This window comes from Tasmannia lanceolata, unplaced genomic scaffold (genome assembly GCF_043159265.1).
Source record: "Tasmannia lanceolata isolate RefF3 unplaced genomic scaffold, GAP_Taslan_0.1 ptg000008l, whole genome shotgun sequence".
Taxonomy (NCBI): domain Eukaryota; kingdom Viridiplantae; phylum Streptophyta; class Magnoliopsida; order Canellales; family Winteraceae; genus Tasmannia; species Tasmannia lanceolata.
In genome coordinates, this window is record NW_027518685.1 from 63,698,041 (window position 1) to 63,717,922 (window position 19,882).

The 19,882-nt window shown below is 44.4% G+C and overlaps 1 protein-coding gene across 2 annotated transcripts in view; it reads right to left on the minus strand.

Annotated features, from left to right (window-relative positions):
- Nucleotides 1–12,409: 12,409 nt before the first annotated feature.
- The window catches only part of UPL7 (ubiquitin-protein ligase 7), a 54,773-nt gene continuing 47,300 nt past the window's right edge, over nt 12,410–19,882 (minus strand). Inside the window, exons 12-14 of one of the 2 annotated variants that reach the window (XM_077389643.1) lie at nt 18,898–19,014; nt 12,897–12,986; nt 12,410–12,788 (exon numbers count right to left, since the gene is read on the minus strand). In XM_077389643.1, the coding sequence (XP_077245758.1) occupies nt 12,705–12,788; nt 12,897–12,986; nt 18,898–19,014 (291 nt within the window). In that variant the 3' untranslated portion in view covers nt 12,410–12,704. Of the gene's footprint in view, nt 12,789–12,896; nt 12,987–18,897; nt 19,015–19,882 lie in introns of those variants that run through there. The other variant, XR_013253273.1, reaches the window with a different exon arrangement.

A 19,882-nucleotide genomic window follows, 5' to 3' on the forward strand; every position in this document is an offset into this window, starting at 1 on the left:
TTTTTATTTTTCATCTTTTCTTCTTTTTCTTGCTCTGGGAGCTTCGACTTCTCAGTTCTCAGTTCTCAGTTCGCAGTTCGCAGTTCGCAGTTCGCAGTTCGAGTTACGCAAGGAATTGACGAGCTCCACTCACCGGTATTCCTCTCAGCCCTTCTCTTTACTACATGTCTGATAGTAATTCGAGTTCCGAGTCCGGTACGGAGTCCTCCACTAGCAGTAGTTCAGAATTTAGGCCGCCGCAGGAGCCTGTAATGGCTAGGACGTCCGCTAGGGTAGATCTTGTAGATAGCGACGACGAAGGGGACAAGGAGGAGGTGTTTTTAGACTTGAACGCCACTCCACTCCCCACTGGTAGTCTCTCCCGAGCAGAAGGGAGTGTTGAAAGTGACGTTGCTGAGGCGTCTACAACATTCCCTCCTGGTCAGGCGGTGGAGGTAGTCGCTAGAGCGCGGATGGATGCCAACCCAAAATACAACCTGCGAGCTCTAGTCGAAGAGAACTACCTCACCAGGTCCATGCTAGGCGACATTAGGGATAAGTACTGTGTGCCTCCAAGATTTGAACTAAAGGCAGCTATAGAGGGAGACAGAGCCTGTAACGAGAGTCGAGATATCTGTATTTATGAGGAGTCGATGAGGGCGGGACTCCGATTTCCTTTGCACCCATTCTTCGCAGCAGTGCTTCGATACTACGGACTGGCCCCAGCTCAAGTAGCTCCGAACTCATGGAGACTACTGACTGGGTTCTTGTATCTTGTCCACGGCCGGTTAGAGAGGAGCGTGAGCTTGTCGCTATTCCGTGCTTGTGCACATCTGAAGAGGCATAAGGAATGGGGCTGGATCTACATCAGCCAGCGCCCTGAACTCAAAATCATTACCGGCATCCCCTCGTCAATACATTCATGGAAGAATAGGTTCTTCTACGTCGAGGATAAGGAGGTCAGTGAGCCCTGGCCTGTCCCTCTAGTGTGGGACACTCCGGACACTTCCAAATTAAGTCGAAAGCCGCTCCTCGAGAGTGAGGACAGAGAGACTTTCGCCTTGATGCGGAAAGAGATTGAGCAATCAGGCCTTATCCGTTGTGCAGAGTTCTCAGGAGAGGAGGTGCTAGTTGGACTGGGCGTGAGTGCCGCGACTCCAGAACGTATGTAGCTAGACTTGTCTTTAGAATATGTTTACTTTTATATGCTTGCTTCTGACTGCTCGCTTGTCTGGCAGAAATGAAGAAACAATCGACTGTCGAGAAGATAAGACAGGGAGCCCAGCCACGGGCACAGGAGGGTGCTGCACAGGCACAACAGGAGCGCCAGAAGAGAAAGGCGACTGTACTGGCGAGTCCGGCCCCATCACAAGGCACTCCTCCACCCCCATCTCAGAGGGCCAAGACTACGGTGAAGCTAATAGGCCCCTTTGCCCAGGGCGGTGGCTCTTCTAAGTCCGGTGGTGCTTCTACCGGAACCGGTTCTGGAGCTCGTCCTCCTACGGGGCTTAGTGAGCACGTCTTTCGACCCAATTGGGCCGTTCTGAAGGATGACACTGCCCTAGGCGAGAGCCGAGTAGCAGCAGAGCAAATGTTTGTTGCGGAAGGACAAGCAACAGGTCCTTCACGAGCCGCCAGCTACAGGAGAGGAGGCTGTGCTATCCTCAGCTTACCAGGTAAGGAAGAGGTGATCCGTTTGCTAACTTTCTGCCCATTTCTTCCTTTGACCATACTGATGCCTGTTTCTTTCTTCAGATCTTGCTCTACTACAATGACCTCAAGGAGAAGAGTAAGAAGTTCTCCCAAGCCATTACTGCATCTGAAGAGGTGAACGGAAAGTTGGCCACTGAGGTGCAGGAGCTTCAAACGAGCATCGGGCGAGTACAGGAGGAGAAGAGGTTGTTGATGGAGGATCTGGCCTCAGAGAAAAAGAAACTGGTCAAGGCTGCAGAAGCCATGGAGGCTCAAAGAGGAAGAGCCAAAGAGAGGCAGGAGACGGCAGTGAAGGAGGCCACAGAGGCGAAGGAGGCTGAACTTTTCAGCCTGTCGAGCGAGGCTTATGGTCTTGGATACTACGACTGTCTCCAGGAGCTCCAGGCCTGCAATCCAAACTTATTGATTCAGAATATGACTCTCCCTGCCAGGCCGAAGATTACTGATGAGGAGCCAGATGCTCCTACTGATGCTCCTGCTGACATCACCTCTCTTCCAGATGCTTAGTATTTTTTTGTTTATTTTGACCTCATTTTGTAATGGTCCTTGAGACCCTACAGCTCTTAGCAGCCTCTTTAAAATGAATTTTGTAATGGCCCTCGAGGCCCCACATATTCTGATCAATGAAATCACATTTGTCTGTCTCTGATATTTCTCAACTGAGTGATTTGCTCTACTTGTCTTTTTAATTTTGATAACCTGGGACTGAGGCTGTTGATAGTCGAATTGTGACGAGCTGGTCTTCTAACAAGTACCCAAGTTTAGGAACAACAAGTACCCAAGTTTAAGAACTGGGTTTCCAATAAGTACCCAAGTTTTGTGAACTGGGTTTCCAGTAAGTACCCAAGTTTTGTGAACTGGGTTTCCAGTGAGTACCCAAGTTTTGTGAACTGGGTTTCCAGTGAGTACCCAAGTTTTGTGAACTGGGTTTCCAATGAGTACCCAAGTTTTGTGAACTGGGTTTCCAATGAGTACCCAAGTTTTGTGAACTGGGTTTCCAATGAGTACCCGAGTTTTGTGAACTGGGTTTCCAGTAAGTACCCAAGTTTTGTGAACTGGGTTTCCAGTGAGTACCCAAGTTTTGTGAACTGGGTTTCCAATGAGTACCCAAGTTTTGTGAACTCGGTTTCCAGAGAGTAAGAGTGAAACAAAGTCTGCAAAAAAGATTATTTATTTATAACAACAAATTTACAAAGTCACCTTTTTACGCCGTACATTTTGTCTATTGATAATATCTCCTGAGATTTTTGGAGTTCCATGCGTGAGGTAATAAGTGCTCCTCCAGTGTCTCCAGTTTATAGCTTCCTGGCCGGATAACTTCTTTCACTCGATATGGCCCTTCCCAAGTCGGGGAGAGTTTCCCGACTTTCGTCGGTTGGGAGACGGCTGCCTTTCTCAGGACCAAATCTCCTGTCCTGAATTCTCTGGGGCGAATCTTGGAGTTGTGATAATTTGATACCCTCTGCTTATAAGCGGCGACCCTGATTCGGGATTCTTCCCGGATTTCTTCTAGTAAGTCGAGATCGGCACGGAGCCCGTCGCCGTTAAGCTGCTCGTTGAAGCTGGTGATTCTGGGAGAGGGAGCGCCTATATCGACTGGTATCACAGCCTCAGTACCAAAGGAGAGGTTGAATGGCGATTCACCAGTCGTCGTGCGAGGAGTAGTGCGGTAAGCCCACAGAACGTGATAGAGCTCATCTGCCCATCGGCCAGCTTTTTCATCCAGCCTCTTCTTTATCCCCTGAAGCAGGATTCTATTAGTTACTTCCGTTTGCCCATTGGTCTGTGGGTGAGCAACCGAAGTGAATCTCTGTTCAATCTTTAGGTCCGAGCAAAACTTTCGAAAGTTCCGGCAGTCGAACTGTTTGCCGTTGTCTGTGATCAAGATACGGGGAATCCCAAATCTACAGACTACTGCCTTCCAGAAGAAATTCTGCACATTCTGCTCAGTGATCTGGGCCAGAGGTTCTGCCTCCACCCACTTAGTGAAATAGTCGATCGCCACTACCACGAACATGCGCTTTCCAGAGGCCGGTGGGAAAGGGCCCAGGATGTCCATCCCCCATACTGCGAAGGGAAGCGGACTAATAATTGGAGCCATTGCTACGGCGGGCTGGTGGATGGTAGGAGAGAACTTCTGACACCTCTCACACCTTTTAACCAGATCCAGGGCATCCTGCCTGATAGTAGGCCAATATAGTCCTCTGAGCAGCACCTTTATCGCCAGAGCTTTGCCCCCCAGATGTTCTCCGCAAATTCCTTCATGAGTCTCTTGTAGTGCATACGCGGCGTCGCTCGGCCTCAGACACTTCAGATATAGGAGAGTATATGACCTTTTGTATAGATTGTCACCACTGAGGGAGAATCGGGCAGCTCTCTGTATCACCTTACGAGCTTCTTTCTTATCCTCCGGGAGTCTAGCATCGCGCAGATAACCCATGATCTCATCCATCCAGCACGGCTCATCTTCCACCTGCATGACTTCCATGGCTTTACTGTCGATGCTGGACCTCTGTAGAAACTCCATGTGTATGCTTCCGAGAGTGGTATATCCAGAGGCAGCCAGTTTTGACAGCACGTCAGCTTTGGCATTTTCTGTTCTTGGCACTCTGATGACCTCGAAACTTGCAAACCGGCTGGAAAGTTGGCGAACCTTGGCGAGGTATTTAATCATACGCTCGTCTCGGGCTTCGTAGACCCCTTGGATCTGGTTTGCTACCAGCTGCGAGTCGCAGTATGCTTTCAATTTTTGGGCGCCGGTCTGAATCGCTAGGCTCATTCCGGCAAGGAGGGCCTCATATTCCGCCTCATTATTTGATGCACGGAACCCGAATCTCAGGGCGTAATCCGCAGTGAACTCATCAGGCCCAGTGAGGATGAGGCCAGCTCCACAACCGTTTTTATTTGAAGATCCGTCGACATATACTTCCCAAGTCGGTGTGCTGGTTATGGAGTCCTGTTCGGCTGAAGGTGGCCTAATTTCCGTCTGAATTTCCTCTGTCATACGCTCTTCAGGGACTACTTTCTCTATAACTGGGAGCTGCAATGCTTCAGGGTCGACGACCTGCTGGGGGATAGTGCACTCGGCTACAAAATCTGCCAGTACTTGGGCCTTGATAGCTGGCCTGGGTGCGTACTGAATATCGAACTCGCTTAGCTCTACAGCCCATTTCACAAGTCGCCCGGAGATATCTGGTCGATGGAGAACTTGTCGAAGTGGCTGATCAGTCAAGACCTTTACAGTGTGAGCTTGGAAGTACGGCCTTAACTTCCTGGAGGCCATTACCAGCGCGTAAGCCAATTTCTCGACCCGCTGGTACCTTGTTTCTGCGTCGTGAAGAACCTTGCTGACATAATAAATAGGTTTTTGATGCCGGTGCTCTTCACGGACGAGGACAGCTGCCAGAGCCGTGGAGCTGATGGAGAGATACAAAAATAGCTCCTCGCCTGGCTCCGGCTTTGTTAATAATGGCGGAGAGGACAAATATCTTTTCAGCTCTTCGAATGCGATTTGGCATTCTTCCGTCCAGGGCGCAGTCTTGAGTCCCTTGACCGCGCTGAAAAAGGGGAGGCACCTTTCCGCTGATTTGGAGATAAAGCGACCCAACGCCGCTATCATTCCCGTGAGCCGCTGGACTTCCCTGATGGTTTTTGGAGCAGTAAGCTCCATCACGGCTCTGATTTTTTCTGGGTTTGCTTCTATCCCTCGCTCGCTCACCATGAATCCTAAGAACTTCCCCGAGCTGACACCAAATGTGCACTTGGTGGGGTTAAGTTTCATGTTGTGCTTCTTCAGGACCTGGAATGTTTCTCTGAGATCAGACGCATGATCCTGCGCACTCCGACTTTTGACTAGCATATCGTCTACATAGACTTCCATGTTACGGCCGATCTGGTTCTGAAAAAGTCTGTTCACAAGCCTTTGGTAAGTGGCTCCGGCATTTTTGAGACCGAAGGGCATAACTCGGTAGCAGTAAGTCCCTTGATCTGTGACGAATGAGGTCTTTGGTATATCCGACTCGTACATCCTGATCTGATTATATCCGGAGAAGGCGTCCATGAAGCTCAACAGTTCATGACCCGCTGTGGCGTCAATGAGTTGGTCGATCTTTGGGAGTGGATAGCTGTCCTTAGGACAAGCCTTATTCAGATCGGTGAAGTCGACGCAGGTCCTCCACTTCCCTTTAGTCTTCTAGACTAGGACTACGTTTGCCAACCAGTCCGGGTATCGAATCTCGCGAATGAAGTCAGCCTTCAGAAGCCTCTCCACTTCTTCTTTTATTGCCTGCCGCCTTTCGAAGGCGAAATGTCGTCTCTTCTGCTTCACCGGTCTACAGGTTGAATCAACACCGAGCCTGTGTGTGCTGATCTCTGGATCAATGCCGGGCATATCGGCAGGAACCCATGCAAAGACATCTGCATTGTCCTGGAGAAAATTGGTGAGCTGGTGCTGAATGCTGGTGCTGAGGGAGGAACCGATCAGAGGGACTTTCTCACTGTCCTCTGGGCACAGTAGGATGGAGAGGAGGTCTTCAGCAGGTTGAGTCCCTCTGAGCTCGTCCCTTACATCGAGCAGTTCAATTGGCAGTGATTCCACTGCATTTTTGCCTTTAAGTGCCATTGCGTAGCACTCTCTGGATTGAGGCTGATCTCCTCGAACTTCCCCCACACCATTGGGGGTTATGAACTTCATTTTTTGGTGGTAGGCCGAGGCTACTGCACGGATGAGGTTCTGGCCAGGCCGTCTCAAGATAGCATTATAGACCGAAGTGGCCCTTACTACCAGAAAGTTGACCATGGCGAAAGCTTGACAAGGTGGATCTCCGACAAGAACAGGGAGCTCGATCTGCCCCACCACTTTCACGACCTCTCCGGAGAAGCCAAATAAATCTGAGTTTGCCGGCTTCAGACGGTCGTCGCCTATCATCATTTTCTCAAAGGCGTGGTAGTATAGAATGTCCGCCGAACTCCCATTGTCTACGAGGATTTTCTTCACCTCCCAGTTGGCGACGAGCATGGTTAAAACCAGTGCATCGTCGTGGGGCAGGATAAGATTATCCAGATCTGCATCTGAGAAGGAGATCTCATTCTCCGTTCTCGTCTTTTTGCTGGTTGTGTGCATGGCGTTAACTCGTCGTGCATATGCTTTGCGAGCGGTAGAAGAGGTGCCCCCAGCTGCAGGCCCACCCATAATTGTACCGATGACCCCCCTTGGCTGAGGTTGGGGTGCCTCAGGCTGCGCATTGGCCAGCTGAAGGGTTTTGTCCCGAGCAGGGGGCTGCTGTGATCTTCGAGGGCTGCGGCCCTGGGGGCTCTTTCCTCTGCGCTCTTGGTTGCGGCTGTCAGTTCGGATATACTTTTTCAAATAGCCCCGGCTGATGAGTTGCTCGATTTCCTGCTTGAGTTGCCAACAATCATCTGTGTCGTGGCCGTGGTCCTTATGGAACCGACAGTACTTTGAAGGATCTCTCCTGTTTCCCTTGGAGATCATTCTAGCAGGCCACTTCACGAACTCTTCTTCGCTGATCGCCGCCAGTATGTGCTTTCTGGAGGTGTTGAGAGGCGTGAAGTTTTCTTCTCTTCTCTGAGGAGGCGGAGACTTCTCTCTCCTGGGAGGTTTATCCTCCCTACGCTGCTTAGGGAGATTCTTCTCTTCAGAGGTTATCCTCCGATTTGAATTAAGAGCTGCCAGTGTTTCTTCCACCGTTATGTACTCTTCTGCCCCGGCCATAAGATCCGCTAGTGAGTGCGGATTTTGTCGAGCCACCGCTCGACGGAATTCATTAGACCTGGCGCCTGCGAGGAGCGCATTCATTGCTGCTGAGGGATCTAGATTTGGCACTTGAAGTGCCTCCCTGTTGAATCGACGGACGAACACCTTCAGAGGCTCGTTGTCGTCCTGTCGCAAGGCCATCAGGGAAGCTGTTGTTTTCCTTGGCTTGCGGCTGCTCATGAAGTGGCGGACAAGATCCTCTCCAAAATCATCAAAATTGTTGATGGAGTTCGGTTTGATCCTGGAATACCAGTCTCTTGCCGCGCCAGTTAGCGTCGTTGGAAACGCTCTGCAAAGAAAGCCGTCGGAAGCTCCGTGGAGGAGCATAATTGTTCTGAACGTCTCCAAGTGGTCCACGGGGTCTGTAGTGCCGTCATACTGAGGAACGGCGGGCATTTTGAACCCTCTGGGTGCTGGGGCACCCAGAACATCATCAGTGAATGGCGTCCTACTTGAGAACGCCCTGGAGACGGACCGGCTCTGGTCCTTCGCCAGTTCCTCTATCCGATGATCCATCTCCTCCATTCTCTGTAGCAGCGGATCCGTCCTGTGGTCCAAGGACCTGATCCTTTCCACAGACTGGCTCGCCGCGGAGCCGGATTGGCTCTCCCGACTCATACGACGAGGTCGGCGCTTCGCTGGTGGCGCACGATCTTCATGAGCTCGGCGCCTCTGTGCGGAGGGGGAACGCGACCTTTCACGGTGATGAGGCTCTGTTTGGGCATGCCTCGTCGCGGGGTGAGGGACTTGTCTGGTGGAATGATGAGTTCGGCCCTCACCATGGTGTGATGACTCTCCCCTGTGGACGTCTGGCCTTCCTTGGACAGATCGAGGAGCCTCTGGGGGAGGTTGAGGGGGTACTTGAAGTAGTTGCTGGTACTGCCCAACGAGGGCTGTCATCTGCTGAAATAGAGCTTGAACCTGCTCCGGGGTGGGCAAGGGATTCAGATGTTCTGAGCGAGCCGGGCTCTGATCTGCTGTAGCAGAAGCTGCTACTACTAGTGATGCAATTCGCTCGCTCCGGGTCCTGCGGGGTAGCGCGGTTTGGGTAGTCCGCGCCCGCGCAGTAGGCATCCGCGTACTCTTGCGTCCTGCCATTTTTGTGAGTGGGATGTGTAAAGACAGCTTTTAGTTCTGGGGTCCCACGGATGGCGCCAATCTGTTAGGCCTAAAATCGGTAACAGGTACAGCAGTGACGTGAGAGCTGAGCTGGATGACTAGGGGAGCTGAGTCCTGAGGGACCGGAGTGAACGAGGAGTGAGGTGGTCGAGAAAGAGTCCTGCTATGAGGGCTGAGTCCTGCACAAGGCAAGTGAGGTCAGAAGACCAGACCGGGTTTTACTCCGGACAGGCCCTTCGACACTCAAGTCAGTATGAGCAGGAGTGAAGGGGAGATATCTAAGAGTTTTTAAGGAGAAGGGATTTTTCGCATTACCCATTGGTCTGAGCTTTGATCCTGTATTTATAGGAAAATCTGGTGAGGTGTCCTGGACAGGTGTCCAGGACAGGTGGCGGCCTGTGAGAGGCTGCAGCTCACCTACTCTGGGACAGGTGGCGGCCTGTGAGAGGCTGCAGCTCACCTACTCTGGGACAGGTGGCGGCCTGTGAGAGGCTGGTGTTTTCACACCCCATCAGATGAAAAGAGATTTGAGAGTTGAAAAGTTACAAATGAAACCTACCTTAAGAGAAGAAGTAAAGAACCTCGGAGAGGAATGGAATTGTGCTGCGAGATGAGTTCTAGGGTTTTTCACGCATTATCTAGGGTTTTTTATTTCAGATTTGCAAATGAGGAGATTTTATATTGATTGGCAGTGATGTCCGGTACTTTTAGTGGGGCCCACTTCATAAGATGATCCAGACCTTTCTCCGATGAAAATGAATTTCGGGGTAAAGCCAATTTACGTCGTTGCTCAACATATGAACGGTTTGGATCATCCCATGAAGTGGCCCCACTGTACTTTTGGGAAACACTTGGACTGATATTCACACTACCATATATTTATAACGGCACTACTCTTTACACACTAAGTTAGATAATCCTGGCCATAATATGCCCTCTTCGTTTGAGATTGTGGCAACCGATTGTCACTGGGTTGCAACCAAGGTTTTAAAATTCGGTTTCGGCTACAATTTCGGGATTCACCGAAATGGAAATTTCAGCCAAAATCCCGAAATTTCGGTCGTAGAACTTATCGAAACAGCAGATTTTTCTCCAGAAATTTTGCTAGAAATTTTGGTAATTTCGGTTGAAATTTCGTAAAGAAATCAAATAATAATATTATATTTAAATTTCTTCCGAATTTTTCAAAATTTTGACCTGAAGTTGTTACATTTCGGTTTTGGTGTTGACCAAAATCCCAAATTTCGGTCCCAAATTTCAGATTCCGGACGAAATTTAAAACCTTGGTTGCAACTTGGGGTAAGGCGGGTCGGATTTTGCAAAACCCTACCCTACACGAGATATCTAGGGTTGGGTCGGGTGGTTTTTTTTTTTTAAGGAAAACATGTGATTCATAAACCCGACCCTACCCCGAGATAGTTTCTCTGGTTAGGTCGGGTTGGGGTTTCCCCGCATTCTCGCAGTGGAATAATGTTGATTTTTGTCAATTGCTAAAACTAAAGTTCCACGTATAAAAAATAGAAAATTAAGAAACTATAAAATTTGATTTTTAAACTCTAATTGTTTATCAAAAGTGGTAATGTGGTGATTATGTTCCCCTACATAAATCAGCCCAAACAATTGTCTAGAAACAGAATTTACCGCACATATGCATGGAGAACAACATCAAAACAACCATGTTGTTATTTATGCCTATGTATATTGTACAGTTTCCAAAAGCTCTGACAAGCCATTTAAAAAGGAAAGAGAAAAGCTGGGTTTGTGCTATTATTAAATTATGGTCGTGCTGATATTATTGCCCTAGATGATATAGTTAACATATGTAACTTGTTAAATATAAGATGAGAAAATGAAGTATGTGCAGCTGCACAGATAAGCAATTTGTGCATGGCTGCACAAACCATAGTGGGGGGGGGGGGGGGGGATCCAAAGCATTCATTTGGAAGGCCCTTCCATGGATAGGGTGTGTACCAAAAATCAGGCCTTTAGGATCATCCTAACCCTGCCATTTGTGGAGGGAAAAAATGGGCGGGAACAGTGTCTGTCCATTTTCCCCTCCAACTTTGATTAGGTTAGGATGATCTTATAGGGCTGATTTTTTGTACACACCCTATCCATGGAAGGGCTTTCCAAATGAATGCTTTTGATCCCCCAAAAAATGTGGCCCCCACTATGGTTTGTGCAGCCATACACAAATAAGATCACATATAGCTTATCTGTGCAGCTGCACATACTTCATTTCCTCATATAAGATAACATAACAATAACACTGGTTGATGTCTACAATTTACCATGTACAATATACATAGGCAAACTATGCATCTCATCTCTTTTCAGTGAAGCTTATATGATTCCAAATGAAATATTCTATCGGAACTGTATACTATATATCGTCAAATAGAATGTAACTGGATTTGATGCAAATTCAATTTAAATGTATGACACAAACAATCATCATGTTTCTTCTTACCTTCCTTCCGTTATTTTATCATCATTAGTGAAAGGCACAAAAATTAGAGTTGCATCTCGGGTCGGGTTTTCTAGAACCCTATCCTACCCTAGAAGCTATCTCGGATCAGGTCAGTCTATTTTTTAAAAACCCGAGATTCCTAAACCCAATCTGTGGTTTTTTCGGGTCGGGTTGATGCGGGAAGGGTAAAAACCCGACCCAAGTTGCAATCCTAATTGTCACTCCCCAATCTGATTATTGGATCCGAAATTAATGTAATGCTTTCTCTAATCCATGTAGGAGGTTTGACCCTAACAAGGCTGAGGTTCTTGGCATTCTTATGGGCTCAAATTGTATTATTCTCAATACTTCAACGGCCATCTGCCTTTAGTTCTTTATTATTGTATTGACTAACTTTAAACAATCCATTTGGTCACTTCTTCCCTCCCTGTATTTGTGTGCTTAAAAATAAATTTCATTTTGTATTATGTTTTAGCCTTGTTCCTTCACCATGTATCAAAGTTACTAAGCATCTGATTAAATGTCACGTTCAAGGAAAGAGATGTTTTGATCTACTTGCAGGTGGACAATCAAAAATCAATTAAGGAATCGAGCAAAATATATGCAAAGAAATGAATTCCTTGTGAAAGCAACAAACTAATACATGGTGATGGAAAAAGGCTAATAAATAATATGAAGATTCTAAAGTATTTCATGTAACTTCAAGGTTAATTTATATTTTATTTTAAGCATCATCTTTCCTTGATTTGTTCTCATAACTGGGTTGATATCTTGGACTATTTGGGACAAGCCAAGACCAACAACAAAAAGATGTTTTCTTATTGATCTTACCTTGTAGGGTGGAAAAAAAAATATTCTTTGGACAGTATCTAAGCAGTTATAAAAATATTAATATGGATTAGATATCATATCTCCTTCAAATCAAGTTCGAAAGATAAAATAAATGTACCTTTCCCATACATTTTCTTCACTATTTTCTTATCTCAATTGTGAAATATAATCTCATTTTACTTTCTTAACCCCAGTTCAGATGGGCCACAACCACAAACCACCTGTTCACTGAAGACTAATGCCTGTAGAATTTGGACACTGCTCATTTTCTGTTTTTAATTTTCAATTTGCAAGCCACCAGCTGAATGCTCAGGATCTCCCAATCGAAGTGATTCTATGCGATTTAAGGGTTACCATCCAGGTGGGCCCATCACGCCATCACATTTAACAGTGTTCGTGATCATACATGCATGCCATGTGTATGTTTCAGATGGGTTTGCAAACAGTATCAGTCATTTCTGTTAAACTAAAAAAGCTTTAATGTTTCATTAAGGCCAATGCTGAGAGGGATTAAACAGCAGGCAAATGGAAGCATAAAATTTGAACGAAGCTACTTGCCCGTGGAGTAGTATTTAGTTCTAACACAGGTTTTTTGCCAGGCAAACACAACTACAAAAAATGTTTATATCAGAGTGCTTGAACTATTATCAATACATTTGTTATCATACATTAATCACATGTTATATGCTACAGAGTCTGATTGTAAATGCTTCCTTGCATTTGTTATCTGAAAGCCACATTACATTTCTCACTTGTATCGTTGAGAAATTGGAAATGGGAAGACCATAGAATTCCCATCAGGATTGGAAGAGTAGAGATTTAAGAGAGCTCAAATCCTGCATTTGAATTTATTGCATATAGAAGTTTGTTCTTCAAAGTGCTTGGACGTTTGTATGTTGGAAGCTGTCATGCCGAATCAAAACAAGAAATGCAACAGGAAATAACAGTTTAAATGAGTATGTGCCAAGATATATTGGAAAATAAGACATTTAAGATTTCTATTATCAGTACCTTTAGTGTGTTGTAGCATGTGGACGCTGAGGGAAGATGCTCCACATCCTGTCCTCCAATCATGGCCCAAAGAGGCACATCACATGCAACCTAAATACAACACAATTCCATCCTCAGCTACAATTTTCACTCACATTACAAAAAAAAAAGGATTGGAAAGAAAGCAAGATGAACAAAGCTGAGAACGTGTAAAGTAGAAACACTAGCACACTAGTCAATTAAAATGGATTAACCAATATGAAAAGGCAAGGAATCTGAACAAAAGGTATCAAATTGTTATACATCTGAACTGCTGTTGTGTTCATACACATCAGCAAATAGAGGCCAACAGACTTGTGAAACAATGCATATATCAAGATCCATACTGCTGATATGTAACCAAAAAAGTAGAAGAGAATGGAATTTTGATAAAAGGTACTCCACATCCACCTTGAGTGTGAAGCAATTATGGAGGAAATAGAATTATAAAAGAGCATTTATGGAGGTACTAAATGGCATGACATTCACATAGGCTTGCCACTGTGAATGTCAAGTTGAAAAGCTCATTCCGTGACAAAGTGATTACGTTATCCGAAGACGACGCATTTGAAAGATGTCGGTTGATAAGAGAAACATTCACTACAAAAGTACGCAAATAAATATGATGTCAATCACAAAATGACATGAAATTGACCCCCAGAGGAGAAAACTAGACAAAGCATCCTTCTATTTGCTAACCTCCAACAAACATGCTAAAGTACATAGCAAACAGGTCTGCATACTTCCATAGAAAAGACAATTCACGGTAGTTGAGGTGGTTCTAAAAAAGAAACACGATCAAAGTTTTACTTCTCAAAAAGAAACATGATCAATTTTTACTATTTTTTTTTTTTTTTTAAAAGCGACAAGTTTATATATATTAATATTAAGTCGAAAAATACAGAAGGTAGGGACTAGCGGGCCCCTGCATATTTACATACATGAAGGATGCCAACAGACCAAAAAACAAAACCATCTTTGTTCCATCCGAGCCCACTACTCCAGAACTCAGAGTTTATCTGTAAAATCACTATGCATCAAACTCCAAAGAAGCAAAATTTAGAACTTTTGGAAAAGACTTCCCTTAAGATGAGCACTCTTTAATTCCAGAAGGAGACCCACAACCTCAGAGGAGAAAACCTCCTCGTCAAGACTCAAGGTCAAGAGCTCCTCATCAGATGGACCTTTCTCTCCTATTGCTCTCTTTCTGGTAATCATTGCCTCTAACTTCTGGATCCCTACCTTCTTATCTTCCTCCCACCGAAGGCGTCTTGAGATATTTTCATCCTCCATCACCTTGATAAAGAAAGGATCCTTGTGCACGGGAGAGTGAGATTCTTTCACGTTACACAAACCAGTCAGACTGAAAAACACTTCCGGCCTCCTGTTAGCAACCTCTTTAAATAACTTCCATTGTCGTTTTAAGAAGCCCCTAATAACTTCTCTATGTGTAGGCGAGTGTTTAGATGCTAATTCCTCCATATATACCATCTCTTTCAACTGTTTTAAGGAGACCACCATCTATGATAGTTCCACCGTCCGTTTTCTCTTTTGGCCTAGAATCAAGGAGCTTGAAGAAGCAGGACAAGAGGAGGAAGAAGCGCTCTGGTTTTCCATCTTGAAGTAAAAGATTCAAAGGCAATGAAGAATTGTTGTTTTACTCAAGAAATCTGGGTTGGGACCTACCTGTTTGCAAGACAAGTGGTTTGCCTCATACAGAGGTCTGCATGGTTACATCTTGGTATATACCTGAAGTAGTGTGCATTTGCGCTTCATTACAAACTACGGTATTTTCAATAATCTTGTGCAGTCATTTAATTGCATCTCATATATTAAAGCTCCGAAAGATATAATTACTTATAACTGTTAGCTTTAGGATGCATAAATAATTACAAATTCTTACGAGTCTTTAGATATCTATTAATAAATATAAATTAATAATTAAAGATTAAAAAACAAATTTTTTTAACAAGTACGTCTCAAAGAATGAAAATAAGAATTATTATGCAAATTGAAAGAAAAGATTCACTAATGTAATGCAGCTTGAGAATGAAAAAGCCAAAACCTATTTCACCCCTTTTATAGATTCCTATTCTAACTTCAAATACCGAACCTACGCTTTAACTTTATGTGTCGCTTAGGACAATAATAATACTAATGATTAGCAAAATAAAAACTTAACCTAAAGTAGCTACCAAATACGAATCTCATGACAAACAATTTAATTCAACAACTCACCGCAAAACTAGTTAAGAGACTTATCGCTTTCATATTTGTTTATGTGTTTGTTAAGAGTAGATATTGTAGTTAGACTTATATTTATGTTTTAGTGTAATTTCCTTCTACATTAGGAAAATGGCACCCATCATGGATGACCCAAATGACACTATGTAATTAAGTTAACTTCGTTATTATATAAAGGATGCAGAACATGGGGTTGGAGTTAAACCTCCACAAATTCATTTTTCACTTTTGCAAAACTGAGGAAGGAAATAGTGTGTGGACATGTCTAAACACGTGTCGAGACGTGTCCACACTGGTGTCAGTGTCGACGCGCGTCGACACGGGTCTGTCATGAAAAAGTGACGTGTCCACTAATCATAGGTATTCAATGAAGATTCCTTATTACTAGATTAACATGGTGTTAGACTAAAGTTGATCAAGATTCAGAAGAGGTATGTACATCAATTTGAAATCCTAACTCTTCAGTCTACGATCTCTATTCCCTTGTCCTTTTTGGCTCTCCCTTTGTGTCACGCCCCGGTCACATCGTGCAGATATTGTCCGGTTCTAGGTTGCAACCCTCCTCGGTTTTAAAACGTGTCTACAGATGGAAAGAGGGGGTCCACATATATAGCCGAGGAACTTTGTCTCCGCTTCCGGTGTGGGAGACGGAAAAAGGGGTCCACATATATAGCCGAGGAACTTTGTCTCCACTTCCGATGTGGGATCATTACACTTTGGCTATCAGATCTTAGGTCCTTGACTTATAGTCTTCTCACTATTCGGAGGCGCCTAATCGTTTTGTTATCTATGTTAACTGAGTAGTTGCATCTTGGACTAGTGTTTCAAAATACGAATGCAGGTCAGAACGCAGCCAAAGCGAATCCCAGTTGACTCGGCATGACTTGGTTGAGAACTAGGTTGACACGGCTAAGTACTTGGTTGATGCGGTCATAACTTGGAAGAGTAAAAAAAAGTTTTGATCAACTTTGTGGGGCAAAACGCGGACTCTGACAAGAATGGGACCAAGGTAAAACATAGTCGACTCGGGGGAGTCCACAATGACACAAGGGAGTTTTGAAACTATGTCTTGGACCCATGGTTTTAAATTTCGGCCAAAATCCGAAATTTCATAAAATTTTGGATTTCCCAAATTTCGGTTGAAATTTCGAGAAATTGATTTTTTTACAATAAAGTATTATTCCAAACGAAATTTCGTAAATAATAAAATAATACTTTTTTAGTATCGGATTTCGGCCAAGGCCGAAACCAAAATTTAAATCCAAGCTTGGGACCTTATGTTCAATTCCAAACCCTTCCCTCAATCATTCGTCTTCTTATCTTCTGTTTTTCAACATAATGGTCACGATGGTTGAGATCTTATGCACTTCTAACCATTAGAGAATTATGATTATGGTTCATCAATTTAAATTCTCTAGGTTCTTTAAATTATATTGACAACACTTGTCAACCTTGTGTCACGGGGACACAGTTGGCAATTTGGCATTATAGCAGTTGAGCGTCTCAAGCAGTCTTCAAAAGTATATCATACAGAGACGTTTGGTGGGCACTCATGTCTAAGAGGGCTGGTTGGCCCAATCCTTTAGGGGGTTGGCTTCCTGTGACATGATAGCCCCACTAAACCCAACAAGCCATGGGTCGGAACCTTAGCCGTGTGCTAGAGGGTTGTACAAGGACCTTGCTTGTACATGTGACGCACAATGGGAAATCAACTTGCAGTTCGTAGGCTTGCTCTAAGAGATCTTTGGGTGCGGAATTTGAGTTTTTTCAGAAGGATGCTCTAGTTTTTTTTGGTCGAAGTCGAGGGCCAAAGACGGTGCATGTTGGGCCACGTGTACGGATCGGTGCTGAGGTTGAACTATAACGATGCCTCAGCACTGTGGTACATCTGGTAGGTAGGCCAATCTCTAGGCTTTCCATGGGTTCATGTCGAGGTGGCTTCGGCTACCCTCGCGAGACACAAGTCTTGCGGATTAGTCCATGGGGCATGCTTCCTCCTTGAATGACCAAGCCTTTGGGTTTGGGGGATTGGGATGTTGCAGACAATGCCTCATTGCTTGGTGGGCTTCACCCATCCGAGCAGGAGAGTGGACTTGTGGCACAATCTTGCAAATGGTGCAAGATATTCCGCATATGTATTGGACCGGGTCAACTATATTTTATTTCTTACTGCGCCAAGTAACTAGATTCCTCCCCACAAAGGTACAATAACTAGTAGTCAAACATTTGTCCAAAGGAGATCTGCCGAATCTGCATTTGAAAAACTGTCCATTTTTCTTAAATACAAGCTCTTTTCTTAGTGCTCCCTTAGGGTACCATAGAGTACGCCGAACAACCTTCCAATGATGTACAGTAGAAGTTAGGATGAATTGGTTGTCACACAAGGAATTATAATGACATATGCTCCTGAGGTAGATAAGTTTGCTTACCAGAAGCCTATATGTACTGGGATCTTAAAACTACTCTCCCTTGTATTTTATTAAATTTATGTTGGGACCTCCCACCTAATTTATGTTGGCTCAGATTGATGTCCTCAACACGTCGATCTACTCTATCAAGCCTCGCCTCTTGTCTAGAAGATAGACGATTCACTTGTTCCGTAAGTGTGGTAATCTGACCTTGTAACTGCTCATCGTGAACCCGTAATTGTTCTTGCATCTCCGTAGATCTTTTGAGTAGCTCCACTGATGTGGGGTCAGTAGGGGCTGAGCTCACTTCTTCATTCCTTTTTGGCAGCGTGACTATGGTGGGGAATGGAATCCAAGATTTGCAGAGTTGAGGAACTTCGCAAGTTGGCTCCGATACCAACTGATGCAGGGTCGATGAAACGCTCTGATACCAACTGATGTAGGGGCGGATAACGGAAGCTTTAGGGGTAAAAAAATGGCTATACAGTGGTGTGAGCACCTAAGTCTTTAGGCTTGGTGAAGCAGAGTGTGGCTGGACTTGGCCTCGCCTCCAAATGGTTGTAGCTGCCTTGCCATACTCCATTCCCTGCGGATTGGTTCATGGCATAGTTCTGTGCATGCTAGGATGCGTGGCATAGACATGCCTCGCACTGGATGGACTTGCACTGAGCTTGAGGGCCTTGCGTTTGATGAACTCGTGATGCATGCTGATCACGAGAATGGTCTAAAAGTTGTGCACGGCTCCCATGCATTTGAAATCAGTACCACAAGCATGCAAGTTCACATATGTAATCTACTTATAATCAGGGTTTAAAATTTCGGTTTCGGTACCGGTTTCGGCCCCTGGAATTTCGAAATTTCGACTGAAATTTCGGTCGAAATCTGGTACATAACCCGAAACGAATATTTTATTCCATATTTAATTTCGGTGAAATATTAAATTAATATTAAAAAAACAGATTTTTTGGGTCAAATTTCGGAAAAACCAAAATTTCGACCGAATTCTGAAATTTCGGCTGAAATAAATGACCGTTTCGGTGTCGGTCTCGGTCCGAAATTTCGGATTTCGGTCGAAATTTAAAACCATGCTTATAATCACTAGAGAACCAACTTATTGTACTTCATGAATTCAGAAAAAATAATCTGAAGTACAGATTCTGCCAAGTCTAGTGAGTTATAACATCTTGATGATTTGGAAAAATATCAAAGAAAAATACCATTCAACTAATTAACTTTACATACCAAAAATAAGGGAGACTACCCAGAAACCAAGAGAATATATGGTGTATGATGAATCTGAATTCGCTAAGAAAGTAATACAGAGAGCATGCCTTATGAATAGTAAAGGTTGGTTGCAAGTGCTTGAACCCTAGTAATGGAGCTCGAGAACAACTTGTCACAAACTTTAGAAGCATGCAACGTTCCTTTGGTTCAAATCCTGTAATAACCTGCAAGACCATAATATACAAATACATAATGGAAAAACATACAAAAATAAATCAAACAATTTCTTTCTAATATGCACAATCAACATGCAATCAGCTACTTACATGTAAATCAATATTTCAAGAACAAAAATTCAAAATTTTAGATCAACAAAATCATACTTGTATAGACAATCCAAGTAGCAATGGTGGGATTTAGTGTTCTAATAGCTAATTATGTTTTTCCTGTGCAAAAAGGATGTTCCAGTAGAGGTCCATGCATCCAGTTGGTCAGCTTTTACTTCTGCGCCATGCTTGCGGAGTAGGCAAAATAAGTTGAAATGAAAAAAGAAGAGAAAAACCAGTAAACAAGAATTTAGGCAGAGATTAGTTGGATCTCTTCTCTCTAATCACTAGAAAGAGAGCTTAGTCGTATCTCCTACCTTGTCAATTTATTCCTACCTAATCCATATTTACATGAATTAAAAAAATATCCTACTTATAATCAGATTCATAAAATACCCAAAAGAATAAAACATGATCAATATGATCCCAATTAGCAATAATTCATAGCTGACAACACTCACTCGAGCTTGTGCATAAATGTCAAACATGCCCATCTTGAAAAGAGAACCAAATAATAATCCTCTGCCAATTTGTAATAGTCCCACATCGGAAGCGGAGAGCGAAAGTTCCTGGGTTATATGTTGTAGACCCCCATTCCCTGTGTAGACGTGTTTTCCTGCAGGAAAAACAAAACCGGGGAGGGCTGCGACCTAGAACCGGACAATATCTACACGGTTGCGTCGGGGCGTTACAAATATGGTATCAGAGCAACACCAGGTTTAGGGGGTGAGCATTATTCGGTTATAACCGAATAACCGAACCGACC